The sequence below is a fragment of the Dreissena polymorpha genome, unplaced genomic scaffold (assembly GCF_020536995.1).
Source record: "Dreissena polymorpha isolate Duluth1 unplaced genomic scaffold, UMN_Dpol_1.0 chrUn016, whole genome shotgun sequence".
In the NCBI taxonomy this organism is placed as follows: Eukaryota; Metazoa; Mollusca; class Bivalvia; order Myida; family Dreissenidae; genus Dreissena; species Dreissena polymorpha.
The window spans coordinates 432,501-450,237 of NW_026273330.1; the positions used below are offsets into that span (position 1 = coordinate 432,501).

At 34.4% G+C, this 17,737-nt stretch overlaps 1 protein-coding gene across 1 annotated transcript in view; it reads right to left on the reverse strand.

Annotated features, from left to right (window-relative positions):
* Positions 1–15,255, reverse strand: part of LOC127863560 (uncharacterized) — a 22,016-nt gene extending 6,761 nt beyond the window's left edge. Inside the window, exon 1 of the mRNA XM_052403124.1 lies at positions 15,174–15,255. Within this exon, the coding sequence (XP_052259084.1) occupies positions 15,174–15,255 (82 nt within the window). The remainder of the gene's footprint in view (positions 1–15,173) is intronic.
* Positions 15,256–17,737: the final 2,482 nt, after the last annotated feature.

Here is a 17,737-nt window from a genome sequence, read left to right on the forward strand (position 1 = left end):
GCACAGCGTCATATAATAGGTAAATTTTGTGAAAATTAAACCAAAGCAATACTTTAAGAAAAACATGTATCACATGTTACTATTAAAAGCCAAAAAAGACATGCACTGATGCCTGGCACCATCATGTGGGGGCGAACCCAAGAAGATAACAGAGCTCACAACATTTTGTTCCTTCCTACTTCAAACCATGTAACACAGAAGAATCAGGTTTAAATACACATAATTGTTAGTCAATTAACCTAACTTTATTGTCACAAACCAGGGATGCTCACTTTAATGTACTTGAAGCATAACTTTATTATCATACTGATAAAGACAACACTGCAAAAATGTAACACAAAATAAATCCCTTGATGTATAATGATAAAATGTTGTTCCGAATTCAGTAACAATTAAAATATTTACTGATAGATATGTCATAGCTTTGAATGCACTAACAAAATAGCATACAACATTATCAGAAGGTTTTAATCAAAGTTTTAATATGAATCTTGTCAAATGGAAGACAAAAGATAAACAAAAGAATATAAGGGCAAAGGTTCCTTAGCTGTCTGAAGAAACACGACATAATACAAAATACAAGTGTTAAGTATAAATAATGAATGCCAAAATTAGAATTTATAAACTGGAAGTAAATCACAACTAAATGAAAGAAATTATCAGTACAATTAACACCAATTCACAGGAACAACTAACTTTTCAGTTTGATTCGTTAGTTACAAGAACATAGTTTTAAGTTGTGCATAACTTGTGTCAAAATGGGACCAAGCATAAAAAACCTGCTGCAAAAAACTTGGATTGAAACAGAAGAGCACCTTACTTAATCACCATGAATTATATTTTACTACACAAAGTCAGCATATCAACATTCAGAGTGGAAACATGTACAAGCATTAACACTTATCAACAAAATAAATGAAGCTTTAAATCTTCAATGTAATAAGGAAGCTCATTTTGGAAATAATATGGATTGACCTAACTAAAATGCACTGTTTGAATTTAAATATTTACTGACAACCTGGTTTAGCTCGGCAAACATAGCAAGGTATACAGTCAAATCAAACAAACAAACTGAGACTAAAATACATGCAGTTAGAAAATTAAAGCAATCAAAACTTATGGAAACATCAATATTTTGGCAGTAATTATTCTTGTTAAATTAATCAAAAATAATATTTATCATGGTGTTGTTGAAAACACATTAAGAATCTATTATTGGCATACCATAATTATATCGCTGAATACCTTCATTTTACATATTTCTGGTCTAAAGAAAATTCCAGTTCACCTAGTTCACGTGATAGCGTCTATATCATATAACGAGTATTTTACTGGCCGCGAACTGACCCCGATACCTTGCGGGTTGGAATGCAATTCATTAAAGTGAGGCCAGGTTTCCACTGCTGGAACGAAGGCTTGTTTAAAACTTTATACTTTTATATGTTAAATGTACAATTTCGAAAACAATTTTAAATGGTTCGGCCAAAACGAATATCAGCATAGAGAACTTAAATAGACTATTACACAGGCAGCAATATGGAAGTAATTACTAAATATTACAACATAGCCTTTAAGTACAAACGCTCTGGCGCTGGCAATCCTCTTAAAAAAGAAGCACGCACAAACTGTATTGATGTCGAGAGTTGAGCGTAAAACTGTTCTATCTATCAAGCATTTTCATAAGAACATACAATTGGTTCATGCAGAACACGCAGTAAAACAGTGTTACAAAGACGCGGTCATGTTTCCAATGTTCTGGTCGTATGCTCAAATCAGCCCATGGTAATAAATGAAGTGTATTCATTCGTGTCTAGCCGCGGAAAATTATATTTGAAATTTATTGGACACTTACAAAGGCCAGCTAAGGTCAAAAGTGACGTTAAACAGCTACGCTGAAAAAATACATAACGGCTAATTTATTTCGTGTTGACCATTTGTCTCAATAAAACGGACGCAAAAACAATGCAGCATGATTGTACAACGTCGCATCATTTGCATTGAAAGTGTGGAAGTATTTATTGTTGTACAAACTCGCATACAGCAACTCCGGGGATTTACGCATGTTCAGTGGGAATATTGCATCAAATCTATAAATAGTCACTTATGCCGAAATTCATTTGAAACTTTAGAAAAAATGGCAACGTATGTGTTTTCAAATTCTGAGCACTTTAACCACAATTTGCTTTAAGAAAGAGATGAATTTGTCATAAACACAATGCCCACTATTGCCCTGCTTGAATAAAATTTCAATATATCATTTGGCAGGTTTATAATTTATCTCCCTTTTAAAGCTTATTACTTCCCTTGACATTGATCTTAAACATTCACCACTCAAAGTGTGCAGCTACATGAGATACACATGCATGCCAAATATCAAGTTGCTATCTTCACTATTGCAAAAGTTATGGCCAACGTTAAAGTTTTCGGACAGACGGACTGACAGTTCAACTGCAATATGCCACCCTACCAGGAGCATAAAAAAACAATTAAACATATATGATAGCTTAAATTTAGAAAACGGTTCTGGTGGATCTATAAATATCCAATGTTTAAAAAAATGCTTGGCGAGCAGATTAAAGTGAAGGGCGAGTGGATTGTCAGGCTTACTTGCCCTGCATGGCGAGTGGCGCCTGAAAAATTCTTCAAGGCCTACTGATTTATATTTTCTTTTCATTTGGTAAAAATAGTATGTGAGCATTTTCAGGGCTTCCCCTGGCTCAACAATTTTCTAAGCCAAATTTGCCTTGTTTTGGCAAAATTCTTCTATTTAAGGCTATTTTTAATTTTTAATGAAGAAAACGTTTTAGCCAAATAGAATTTTCTTTAAACAAATAGATCAATTTGTAGCCATTGGCTAATTTGATGAATGGCAGAGTAAGCCCTGATTTTTAGCAGTACGATATAATGCAAGGATATTAATTAACTTAGTTGTCTTATTCATTGAAATGATCTTCCCGGATTTTCAAAATTATTATTGGAAAAATCCGAGGACCAACGGTTTTTCGGAAGGACTGCTTGAAAGGATTTTTAAAAAAAAAACTGTGACATACCAAAAAGTCTACATTTGTTTCCTGCGACGGTATAGGTAAGGTAATTACATCCGTATGTACCCCAATGAAAGCAATGGCAGTAAAATAAAACGTTAAAGCGAAAATAATCCAATGTTCACTGTTTATAATGGTAGTTTTGACAGATATGGCTGTGCTAGATTTGTGAAATTGCCATCCATCGCTATTCTCTAAGAAAGAAAAAAAGCCGTGTTCTCTTTAAATACACTCGTTTAATTAACATCCTATTCAATCATGTAACAAAACATTTAAGATTAGACAATAAGAATAATAATAATAATAGTAATATTAATTCAACATACTATGCATACGGATGGCCGATATATCATATGATGTGCAGGACATTTCTATCTTCATACAAATCATACAATTAATCAATTTCAAATACAAACTAACTAGCCTCAGGGTACCAATTCTCGAACAGACCAAATTCTTGAACATTTTTTATAAATTATACAATTTATTAAAAGTGGAGTCGTTTAATTTGAAATCGGGTCCTAATTTAAGCAAGTCCAATATGAATACATTATATTTGCAAACTTCCAACTTGACAGCCTCTTCTGCGTAAACACAACTGCAGACGAAGATTCATTGAACCAATTAAAAATGTTACCAGGTAAATGTGTGGTTAATTCAGTTTAACTAATACTAAATAGATCATTATAAGTCATCAAAATGTTTAGTTTGATAAGATTCGAACAATATGAGCGATGTTTTGATTCACCTTTAAGGCATAACATTGGATACATGTCAGTGTTAATATGTAATGTTAATGTCTGATGTCTTGCTTGAGTGAACATTCGATAATTGGTTCCAAACCGGTTGCAAAATGTAAACAGAACCAACTGCATTTGAACATCGTTAAGCTCAAGTTATTAACGCTTGTTTTCTTTACATTTTATAGTTTCAGAAAGGGAAGTCTTTTACCTGAAATATCAGCTTAAATTATGTTTTTTAAACTTGAAACAGTTTGATAAATTAAATAAAATCGGCAAAAAATCTTTAGAAAATTGATACCCTGAGGCTAATAAATAGAAATACAAGCACAGGGTTATGCAAGGGGTTCATTTACTAATCATTAAAACAAAGAACACTGATTTATGATTGTATTGTTGAAAATAATGGGAAAAGATGAGAATTAAAACTTTTCATTTCCACTACTAACATGCAATTTAAGGTCACCCATACTTAAACTTTGAAGAAGCAAGTTGTTTCATGGCTAACCTGTAATCTTGCTAATGCATATGTATATTATTATTTTATTTCACTTAAAGTATAAATATATTTTTAATAAATTCAGAAATATGAGAACACTTATAATGACCAAAAGGCATTTGACAACGATGGCTCCTCTAAACCCACTGGTAAAAACAAAATTTGCAACTTGTGTCATTTCATGGAACTGGAACACATACATTCTTTTCTTGTGTTCTTCTATAGATTAACTGTACCCTTTAAAGATGCAAAATTCCATGCAATTGAATAAATGAGAAAATTTTGTAAGCTTAATGTATCCATGTGATCATTTGGACGCCAAATATAGTTTCCGAAGCATGCTCTTACCTCGCAATGTCGCCATGATACATGGAAGTAGGTTTGTGCATGCGTAACCTTCGCTCAGCCCAACTGCAGTGTTGAGCATGCGCAGAGTGTAGCGGGAATATACAAAATATACACACAGCACAGTGTTTATATATTTCACGACCGGACAGTGAAACTGAGACCCAATAAATAATTCTAAGAAGGTAGACTGTACTCTCGAATTGAACCATACAGATAAAACTCAAACAAACGATTTTGTTGGGTCTTATTTATATTGGGTCTTGACCCAATACTTAGGTACGACCCAATAAATACCTAATTGACCCAACAATTCGGGTGTGAGACTTACATACGTCCCAATACGTTGGTGAGTATAAAATTATATATATATATATATATATATATATATATATATATATATATATATATATATATATATATATAAATAAATATATATATATATATATATATATATATATATATATATATATATATATATATATATATATATATATATATATATATATAACGGACATACACGTTCTTGTTGAGTACATGAAATGCCACCATAATGAAACTTGTTTGTGCCTCTACATTGCATTCAGCTCTCATGTGTCATTGTCCCGTGTATTTTACACATTAACGTAAGTATATTTTAGTGTGCATTTTTGTCTACCAGGCGAATTTATATTAACAAATCATTTTTATGCGTCGCGTAGTCATTAGTTTTGAAAATATTAAACATTATTATACCGTTTTTTTGTAGAATAGATGTTAGGCAAGATGTCCCGAGTTTTTTTTAATACCAAGATACCAATAAATGATAAAGTCACGTGCCGTTGAAACTTGTCTTTTGAGCTTTTTGAAATACATCATTCCCACGTTGTCAATGATCTACTTGCTCTCTTTTTTAACACTCATATCATTATATATTCGTCCTTTTCGAAATTGAAATACAATATACATGCGCAACTACCACTCTTCAATGAGAAAAAAATTGTATTTGGTGTATCTGTCTAAGACTTTCTTTACAAAAGTTTCTTGAGAGGAAAATCAAATAGGAAATCGAAAACCAACTAAATAACACATTCTTTTTTTATGGAAAGCTAAATTATTACATAGCAACACATGTTTTGCGTTCATCGTGTGACGTAGTTTCTCTGATAAAACATTCCATGTTAAGGAAATTTTGGACGTGTTATTTTTTAAGTTAGTTATTTGTTTAAGGCATCGAACGAGTGCAAAACGTATTTTGGATTGTGTGTTTAGCATACATAATGTAAGCTTCGATAGGAATACAATAAAATAGAGTGATTTAAAAAAATCGATAAGGGAACGGAAGAATAGTAAATGGAATTTTTTTTTTAATTTTTAAATGAAAAAAGAATGTGTTGATTGTTCATCATTCACTGAACTGACGACCTACATGCAGCTGAGCTGGTGACTTATTTATACCTCCCTATGGGTTATACCTGTAGTCAAGTAACGCCTTGTTGGGATCTTCACTTTTCTTAAGCAATTGCTTATTTGTTTGAACTTATATTTCAGTTTGTCCGTACTTTTACCATAACGCGGTCTCGATATTGTGTGTTTGAAATGGTACTCTGTGGTAAATTTCTTAAATTCATTACAAGCGAACTGCGGTCAATTATCAGTAACACGCTGATCAATGTAGCAAAATCGCGGAATTAGCTTTTTTTCAGATACGCGACAATATTTTCTTAACTTAATACACAATCAAGCGTTTCAACTTCTAGTCATTTTGAAAAGTAGTCCAGTCAACAAATAATATCTACATTGGTATTTAAACAAATCTGCACTGATCTTTGATGACGACCTATCACTGGCATTTCACTGGCATTATTGGCTCTTTATGGTTCATTGAATACATTGTATATTTCTCTACTTTATCCTCTACGTCTCTCATCAATCCGCACCAGAACATACATTCGCATGCTCGTTTGTTCATGCTACTATACTTTGATATGTTCGATGAACAATGTTTTGGGATTATTACCTTTAACGATTTGTATATTATTGTATCACATATTCATGTGAGATTGTGTCTGAGCTGTAAATGAAGTCTGATTTTTCTTTTTTTCTGGCTATCCTTTCTCAAACAAGGGTTTTATACATGCATGTCCTCATCTTCTTCATATACTTTGTTTAAACGCCCTATATTTCACCTCAGACAAAGGTAAATGAGCACTCAATTGTAATTGATTGATATCAATTTCTGGTACTTTGTCCTGAGTATCATGTAATTTATTTCTTGACACAAACATTGTTTTACCAGATTTATAGTTCAATTTGAAGTCATGTTTGTGTAATTACAAGAGAAATCCACTATCGATTAAGCGGCTTGTGATTTGTCTCTATTGTAAACTCGTGTCCATACAACTAATGATATACTTTTTTCAACAAACACAATTGCAAGAGTGCTTTTTCAATTCGAAATGATCTCTACTGTGTTGGATTCAATGCGCGGGATACATATGCAGTCTATTTTTCGTTTTGCAAAAATACTTCTGCAAGTCCAAATGATCTAGCATCTAAGCTCAACGTTTGACCCTAACTTGGATTCTAAAAAATTAAAACAGGTTTTCAACTGCCAGTCTGTGTAATTTTCCAACTATTTTTGAATTGGCGCACTTATTTCTGACATATTTGGCAAACATTCCTGCAGATATGTGATGAAGCTTAGACACCCAGCAAACATTTCATACCGGTCTTATGTTGGCCCGATATCATTTCCAATGCCGGGCCAATGTCAGGTTTTATATCGGTTCGACATCGGATGTGCAACACGGCTACATATCGGCCCAATATATACTATATATATCTATTTAAGATGTGCAACCGACACCATGCCGATACTTTAAAAACATATATTTTTAATCAACAAATTCAAAACAAACGCATTTATTAACCTGCGTTCCTTCTAGATCCAGTATAGTCACTGTCATGACAGTTTCATATAAGCGTCCTACTTACCTAAAACTGAAGCTGAAGCCTCGCTTCGTCCGCTTTTAGCAATTATGTTTAATATATATCTAGACCCTTATGACCTTTCCTGTAATCTTCTGATTTATATTATAATAACAAATCGGCGTTTGCAATGAAACATTTCTTATACCAACCACTGCGATATTATGAACATATTCGCAGGATATGTGAATTTGGTGTGTTACTGTTTCTTTCTTAATGGATGTATCAGGATGACATATTGCATCCCACATCACGCCTTATCGAACGTTCCATAATTCAACGTTAAATATAAAAGACGCTGCCCTATTACGTTCTAAATGGTGATTTCATTAAGATCAGTTTTCGTTACAATACTGAAAATATTATGATAACACACATCCAGAGATAGTATCTGAATAGTATTTTTTTAGTTTTATTACTACAAAAAGTTCCATAATAATAATGAAATATTGGGTAAGCGCAAGGTTAAGGTAAATGCAAATGATTGTTGGTTAAAACGGTTAAAAGGTTAGCCTTACCTTACACTATGTAATGAAGTAGTCCCTACAATTATTCGCACCTCAACGTTTAGTATTCGATATATTCGGCTTTTCAATATTGTCTGAACTTTTTTATTGTGTCTTATATTAATGTCCATCGTCCATACTCATAACACAAACTTCTTTAGAAAGATATATTTCTTAAGCGCGTAACTTGCCCAACTCTATTTCGTTTACTAATATATGCACGTGCAATTATAGCATTAGTTTTTCTTTTGCAATCACCTTGATTTAATAAATTTGATTGTACACATTGTTTCTATATTTCAAATATTTTAAAATCAATGTTCAAATGTTCTGTTGTGCAGCCATAAAGCAATGTTACGATTTACACATACAAGTGGATTAATTATACGTTTAGGCCAGTATATTTATATCGCATACCATTTTTGTAATGAAAAAAAAACAACAACACACAAACAAACGCAAATAAACAATAGGTATGGTGTTTAACAAGTATCGAACACAGACCTACAAAATCGTGTGACGTCACGATGTTCAAAAATATTTGGAAATCTGTACACAAATAATTTTAACACACACATAAGAACGAATCTAAAAAGCAATTCTTGTTTTAAAACGAAGCTTTACACACTGAATTATTATATATATGTATTTGGGTACTAATTTGTTTTTAAGTGCAGATTTCGGAAGTCAGTCAACGAGACATCAATTGCTTCGTAATTTTATGGCAAATACCATAAACATGCGAAATTAATCCTTATATCATGGGCAACAAAGTTTGCGATATGTTTTTAAAGATATGTGGCATTTTCGGATCAATTTATTTCGCACACTTTAATAAAGATGAACAATATTTATAATTATATGATTATACAATTATGTTGATTGAGCGTTTAGGTTTCCGGAATGCTCAGTCATTGAGTCTTTACCGCTTTTGGAATTCTTATAACTCCTTAGGTATCCAGTAGCTTATTTTAACGTTATACGAAAAATGAAACCGGTTTTTTTATCAATATGTTCACCGGATTTCGAAAGGAGATTTACCTAATTCACGAACAACTAAATATATACCATACCCAAAAAAACATAACAATAGTTAACGTGTGGTTATTATGTCAACATATTTATTATTATACATTAATTGTATTCGTGGTTCCATTTATTGATAGCAAATTTTGTGTTAAGGAAAAATTAGCGTATTCCTTTTTCAGACCGAATAGTGAACTGATATGTCCGTTTTAAATAACTTCATTATACAAAGCTTATCACACAGCTATGAACAATAGTTTATATGTAGCTAAATTATACAAACATTGTTTTAACACGTGACTACTAAATATGGTTTATTTACACCCAATGTTCTTTTTTACGACTGAATTACAGCAATTAAAATATACCTTATAGCAAAATATATCTGTTTTCCTTATTCAAACCGTTTACAGAACTGTCATATTCTTTTAACAATAATCATTCTTTAGTAATGATAATTCAAACTGTATTATATAACTAAAAAATCATGTCATGAAATAAAATAAGGGACTGGTTTTTCCTTAATAACTTATACATTAACATTTACCAATTAATGAAAATAATTTAACATAAAGCTAGGGTGTCAACATTAATATCCTAAATATTTCCAATTCGTTCTGTTTTCGTGTCATTCAATTTCTTTTCCAAAAGTTGCTGAACATGGGATCTGTATTTGTTTTATTTAATTTTTGTGATATAAATTAACATGTAGTCATGATTTCTAGATATATTGATATATTCTCACACATTTTTACACAAATTGCTTAAATTAAAATATACATTCTTATTTCGGGATGGCATGTGGAACAAGACTCGGTTTCGATTTTTTTAATCAAATGCAATATAAAACAAGGCATGTTTGAACTTAAATAATAACTTTACATTTCCCTAACTGTTCCAGATATCTATAAAAACCGTCTGTAGCATTGATAACAGAGTCTTTATTTTAACACATTCCAGTTATTTTAATCAGAATAAATCCAGTTCCAACTCGCGGGTGAATACTGATCAATGTACCCAATTATTAATCTATTAAATATATTTCAACTGCTATTTAGTCATTTTTTATCGGAGTTTTTTTCAGATATGCTATACGGAACAAATAGATCATTTCTAATTAAAACTGAAAAATGAAATTGTCACGCTCAATAAGAAAATGCATATCCATGTTCACAATTCCCATTTTTTGTAGTCAGGAATATGTAAATTATGATTTCTACAAAATACCTACACAAGTATTATTAGTTCATGTTACTGTTTCTATTATTCTCGGCTGGATTTGAAATAAGGATTTAATACCTTACTAAATCCATAATATGAACTGCTTCGACCATCCGAATGTGTGTAATACATGTATTAATTGTCTAAACAAATAAATATATGATGTTAATTGTATCGTGCTAGTGGTGGCTTTGGCATTGGAGATGACGGCAGAGGCGGTGGTTGTGGTGAAAAATACAATGTACTGGCAATAATGTCGACGGATGGTGTGGTGTTGGCATGGTGGCGGTTGTTTTGATCGTGGCGGTGTTTGCGGTGGTTGCGATGGTGGTAGTCTTAGCGTTGGTAGTGGTTGTGGCGGAAGTAGTGGCGATGGTGGCTTTAGTTGCGACGGTGGTGGTGGTAGTGGCAAAAGTTGCTATGTTTTTGTTGGTGGGTATGGCCCAACATGATGAAGTCCGATGTTTCCGATGACGACAGTGATGGATCAAAGTTTTGTGTTGATGGATTGAACATTATAAATACATTAAAATATAAATATGATTCAGGTTGTCGTGGAGATGAAGATAATGGTGATTATTTATATCGATTATGATGATAATACAATTCTAGCCGAGGAAATTGTGATGCTGAAGATACTGACGACGATGTTGATGGTCATTATAATGATTATATTGATGATCATGATGAGAACGATAACGATACCAAAAGGGTTATAATAATGCTGATTATAATGCAGATGGTGGTGCTGCTGCTGGTGTTGTTTCTGTATATGATGATTATTATAGTGTATTATGGCATTAATCAAGAAGGTGTAACTTTTTATAAACTATTTGAGTCACTGTCTTTTGTTAGTGGTTGCTTTTACGTTTGGCGACCTTTGCCACACTCAGTTATTAATTTCAACTTAACCAGTAATTAATTGATATGCTCCATATACGTAACATTCTCCAATTAAGTTGTTTTTTGTTTTTGTTCACTACAAAAGTTTCCTAAGACGTGTCAAGTATTTGGTATCCTCACACCTACCATGGGTTATGTTATTGGTTCAGTGGTTCACACATCGATTTAAGCCATTTTCTTTCCCTAGCAAACATCTTCTAATAGTGAATAGTTATTTTGAGACTGAACAATGAGAAGGTAAATACACATACTGGAACTTGCATGCGGTTCGTAATCGAATTTAGTGGTTGTATTGCATTTAAATGCACATGACCAATATTTTTATTTTCCAAAATTGCAAAACTTTACCTTTCATGGACTAAAATATTCGTGTGAGAACACAAGCAGCTTCCAAGCTCATACAGTCACATACAGTCATTATTGCATCTTGTACACATAGCGATTTAACCAATGTTGCGTTCTTGATTCATAATTTATACCGAATGTGCTAATCTTTCAGCGTCCAAAAATACAAAGAATATAAGACGGTGATATAGTCATGTAAACTGCACATGACCATTCATATAGTTCAGCCAGTGTTTTAACTTTCTTAAAAGTATGGTGCCCATTTTCCAGCGTTCAAACGTAAAACTAAGCGTTTTCCCATAGCATTTTCATTTTCCAAACTGAAAAGCACCCTGTCGATGAAAGTAAATTACCCATATTCACCAAATGCGTGTATAATTCGAGAGCAGTCTGATGTCTATACCTAGATGTTTATATAACAGTATCTTATTATGTTTAAAGCAGTACATAGTAAAAAAATAGTCTATAATAAAGAAGTAAAGCGTTGGTTTTGCCAAGACCAGTGAAGCTTGACTGTTTTTGGTGAAACTAAACTTTTTTTATTTCTTTTTTTATCAATTAAGCAATCATTTTATTTGTGTCAAAACAAACTATTTGAAAAACAAAAGACATAACGTTGTTTTAGGATATATAACATCATTGTCATGTCTTTTTGTTCTTAATATACTTGACATAAAACATATACTCTTATTGAAAACTATATTATGCAGTTCTGTATAAATATAAACCGGGCATTATTCTATTTGAAAAGAAAGTACCTTAACTTCTGAAAATACTTGCTTGGGTGAGCAATAAGAGCTAAGTAATTGCAGCGTTTTATTGCCTGATTTATTTCATAAATTTCACCTTATGTAGGCGCAAACCACACTTAGTCAAATCAATCTGGGTACGCTTTACCAGGTTCACCACGTCATCTGGTGAAGATTGTAACGTCAAGCCATCGTCGACGTAAAAGTTGTTAGTCACAAAGTCGAGCACATCAGGGTGTGATTTTACGTTAGACTTACGAAGGCCGTAAGTTACCTCAGCCAGGGAAGAGCTATTTCCAAATCATAAACACGCATGCGGTAATCTATCAAATCCTTATCTGGATAATTGTATTTGTACCACAAACACCTGAGATAATATCGGTGCTGCTCATCCACTTCAAAGCAATAGAACATCGGCTCTATATATACTGTAACAGGGATGTGCTCTTGCCTAAATCTCATCAAAACTCCTATCAAAAACTTAGTCAGGTCGGGGCCACTGAGTAATACTTTATTCAAAGAGGTTCCTTGAAATTCTGCAGAGGAATCAAACACACAACGTATTTGATTGGGCTTCTTCGGCTGAAATACTCCAAAGATAGGCAAGTACCAGCATTCTTGAATTTCCCAATTCTCAACAGTAGACAAGTGAGGGGCAACTTATGTATATCCGTTATCAATTATCTTTGACATGAATTCAACACACAGACCTTTTTTTTACAGGATTCCTAGTAAATCTTGCATGTAGAAGCGATCATGTTTCAAGGCCAACTGCCGATTATTTGGTAAACTTAACTTGGACTCCTAAACGGTAAAGGGGTAATCCAACAACCACTACTGTCTGTGTCCATAATCTTAATCATGATGTCAATAAAGGTTCGATCATTTACCGAGAGTGTTTGTTCATTGTTGGCCGTCTGGAAAATGAGATGATCATAACTAAAACACGAGTCTACTACAAAAAAGACTGTATCACAGGGCTTAAACAATGACTTCCTACCTCTAGTCAACACCTGGGTCTTTCTTATTGACATTTACCTTTCTTTAGGCATGAACATCACCTAGAAAAAGTTAACCCACAACCACCCAGCCGAGACCAATACGTTGAAATGTCACTGGTTGACCTCCAATCTGCAATGCACCTTGTGTACGTCAATCGCATCTCTACCTATCAGCATAAGTATATTATTGGGTTCATAAGGGAGCAAGGACTTGGCGACATTCGCAAGGTGAGAAATCTGTCGAAATTTATTGGATGTGCAAAGTTCAGACTTGTTAAATGGTATATATGGACATTCGATGACACAAGGTAAGCTGTAAGAAACAATGTCATGAAACAGAAGATACAATTAAGTTTGTGCAATAACGACCTTTTGTTACGAATATTCCACTACAAGTATTGTCATGAAATGCTTCTCCAGGAAAATCAACATGCAAACTATTGAACCACTCATTCTTTGCCAGCGTCGTATTTGACTGTTCATCTACACTAGCATAACATTTAAGCTTGTTGACACGATTACTATCAACAACTAGAAATGGCGCGGCAGAGGCCGACGCGTATCCCCACGCCGAATGTTTGACCTAGGTGTGCCCCAGGGTTGGTAATGGGGCCATGCATAGCTGAGATTGACCGTATTGTCATAAGAGAAGTTCATCATCAATTAGAAGTGAATTGGTGTAGAAATGAAGAAGTTATAGTAAAAGGCAATTTTGGGTGGGTGTGACATATGTGGGCAGGGCGCCCCAGGGTTGGTAATTGTGCCATGCATAGTTGAGATTGACCGTATTGTCATAAGAGAGGTTCAGTATCAATTTGAAGTGAATCGGTGTAGAAATGAAGAAATTATAGTAAAAGGCAATTTTGGGTGGGTGTGGTCTATGTGGGCGGGGCGCCCCAGGGTTGGTAATGGGGCCATGCATAGTTGAGATTGACTGTATTGTCATAAGAGAAGTTCAATATCAATTTGAAGTGAATCGGTGTAGAAATGAAGAAATTATAGTAAAGGCAATTTTGGGTGGGTGTGGTCTATGTGGGCGGGGCCCCAGGGTTGGTTATGGGGCCATGCATAGTTGAGATTGACCCTAATGTCATAAGAGAAGTTCAGTATCAATTTGAAGTGAATCCGTGTAGAAATGAAAATATTATAGTAAATGGAATTTTTTGGTGGGTGTGGCCTATGTGGGCGGGCGCCCCAGGGTTGGGATTGGGGCCATGCATAGTTGAGATTGACCCTAATGTCATAACAAAAGTTCAGTATCAATTTGAAGTGAATCCGTGTAGAAATGAAAAAATTATAGTAAATGGAAATTTTTGGTGGGTGTGGCCTATGTGGGCGGGGCGCCCCAGGGTTGGGAATGGGGCCATGCATGGTTGAGATTGACCGTATTGTCATAGGTGAGGTCCAGTATCAATTTGAAGTGAATCGGTGTAGAAATAAAGAAGTAAATGTAAAATAACCTAAAAAAATGAGTGATAATTTCTGACGCGGCCCCACCCCAACCCCTATAACTTTTGACCCAGGGGTCAGATCAAAATTCCAAATAGTGCAGGGTCGCACATATGCTCATAGCTACCATGTGTGTAAATTTCAAGGTTCTAGTGCTTTTAGTGTAGGAGGAGATAGTGGCCAGGACGGACGGACAGACGGACGGACGGACGGACGGACGGACGGACGGACGGCGGAGATCACCACAATATCCCCACCTTTTTTTCAAAAAGCGTGGGATAATTACATTTACAAGAACATTTTTTGCACATGATTTGTAATCTACATCATTAACACTTGTAAATCTGCTGGTGACTTGTGGTGGACCCACTTTACTGTTTTCATCGTTCATACTGTTTCTTTGAGTGGTCTCTCCACCTTTCTCTCTTGAGGATGTACCAAACGAATCTGAATGCATTACACCGTCGCTGTTACGATTTGAACATGCCACCGTATTTGGACACGCTTGAACACTGTGGTTCGGTTTCAGACATATAAAAATCAGGCCTCTGTACTAAACAAATTGTTTTCTATCACTGTAGGTGCTGTTCTCAGACATGGATCGTTACGAATAGTAGTCTGGTCTCCTATGAATTCTACGAAGGCAGTGAATGGAAGGGAACTAACGATATGTTTCTTCTTGTAATCGTTGGCCTTGGCTGCCCACCGTTCTTGAACATTTGTTGGAATCTTGGCTAGTTTAGGTGCTAAGTCAATCGAAGAATCATATAACGATATAGCCGTTGAGAAACCGTCTTTGTCTTCTTTCATAGCAAGTATTTAATTCAGCAAGTCACTAAGCTCATACCAATTTTGTGAGTATGTGTAGGTCGGTCGAGTGCATGATTCAATTCGCCTTGTGAATGATTGGAAGACAATCTCAGCTTTTCCATAACGTTCATCAAGTCTAGACCAAAGCTCCTCGCATGCTAAGACTGGATCTCTTCGGTACGATGATCTAAAGGTTACTGCATGCTAGCGAGAACTTGGCCCCAACCACCTCGCAGCCAAATCCATTTCCTCGGAAGCGCGTGTATCCATCTCGAACATTATATTCTTGAAACTCGTTTTCCAGGATCGATAAGACTCCGCTTTTTTACTAAATATAGTCAGTCGCGAGATAGCCAAGTCTTTTTAAAGAGGAATTTGCATATGTTTTCTCCAATATTATTGTCAGACACTGTGTGATTGTTTGTGGATTTATTGATGTATTCTTGCACTAGATGGTCAGGCTTTACACCATGCAAAGTTTGCAATTTGAATTTAACGTCTGGTTCAACATGACCATCTGACCCATCCGAGCCGTCGATATCTTGCTCTTGTACTACCTTTACTTCTGCAGCCGCAGTTTCGAAAGCCATTTGCTGAGAAAGAACTTAAAGATTCGCTTCTAATTCTGCGTTCTGTTTGCTGCTTCTTGTTGAGTACATGTATAATTCAGCTGTATCTTGGCAGATTCGGCTTCTGTTTGTTTCAATGCAATGAGTTCACTCCTAGAGGATCTCGAACTGTGTGTCTTCACACTACCATGAACTGAGTTTGGTATCATACTTTTGTCATAATGGATTGTTTAATTTCGTCAATATTTTCCAGCGCATGTAACTTCGCTTTTTCCTGTAGCAACGCGTTTGTAGTGAGAGCCGATAATTCTTTAAGACTTGCTTCACTTATAACAGATTTTAAGTACACTTCAAATGCGTATTTAACTTGCACGTAACTGTCATATGTTTCTTGTAATTGCTCTTCAATAAGATTGATTCCACCAACATTACTATCATAAGTTAAACTGCTTACTTTATCCAAAATTTCAGTCACTTTGCGCAGTAAAGTAGAACAGCGCTTTATAAAGTCATCACTTATCTCTTTATAAAGAGCCGTTCCTTTGGTAGATAACGGACGAACACTCCGTGTTAACATCCATTAAACTTTCTTACCCCAGGTTTAACTACAAATGACACTTTAGTGTAACTATTTTGAACGTGGATGTAGTTCGATGTCCAGTTCCCGTCGTCTCCACCTGCTACTAGCCAAGTTTAGGTCAATTTTTACTACTCTGTTCTGAAAACAGATAAAAAACTAGGTCGGATCGAACAAGAATACTGTATGTAGTGGTATCAGTATTTATTCTCACATTCAATTCGTTATATGGTAAATGCCTGCAAAACAAAACAAAAAGACGTTCAGTTCTTCAGTAAAAAACATTAAAAATAATGGATTATAATAAAAAATACTTTAATTGATTAAAAAGGGTAAAGCATATAGTATATAACGAAGTTATAAACAATTATATCGTTACGAAAGAAAAGCTTTGAAAGTTACCCTAACAAAAAGCCTCAAATGGTCGAAAGGGTAGGTACGACGTAGTTTAAGTACGGACAATATTTACTGAAAAAACCTGAATGAACGAATATACCTCAAAAGAATTACTGCCTTAACAAGATAAAAGCAATATAGCATTGATAACATGTGGAAAACTTACACCATGCGGGCTATAAACCGGTATAAACGTCTAAACAATTGCCTAAATAGCAATGGCGGCAAACGTCTCTATCATGCGTATGTGAACATACACTAAATATACCCAGGGAAGTAAGCAGCGCAATATTATACGGTTACATATGATCGATGTAGCCAGCACACAGAATACCAAAACAATAGGAAAATCGAAAATAGAACTGCAAACCAAAATTCATTACCGTGCTTACACTTATATGGTATATTCAGAAATGTACACAAAAATTACCAACGCATCCTTAGATTTTCTAAAATTTAAACAGTATAATTGTTTTTATATTTGCAAGATATTGACCAAAAAACGATTACGAAGCAAACTTTGCGTTATAATTTGTTTTTTAATTAACACGTTTTATTCTTTAGGTGAATTTTGTTAAAACAAAGTC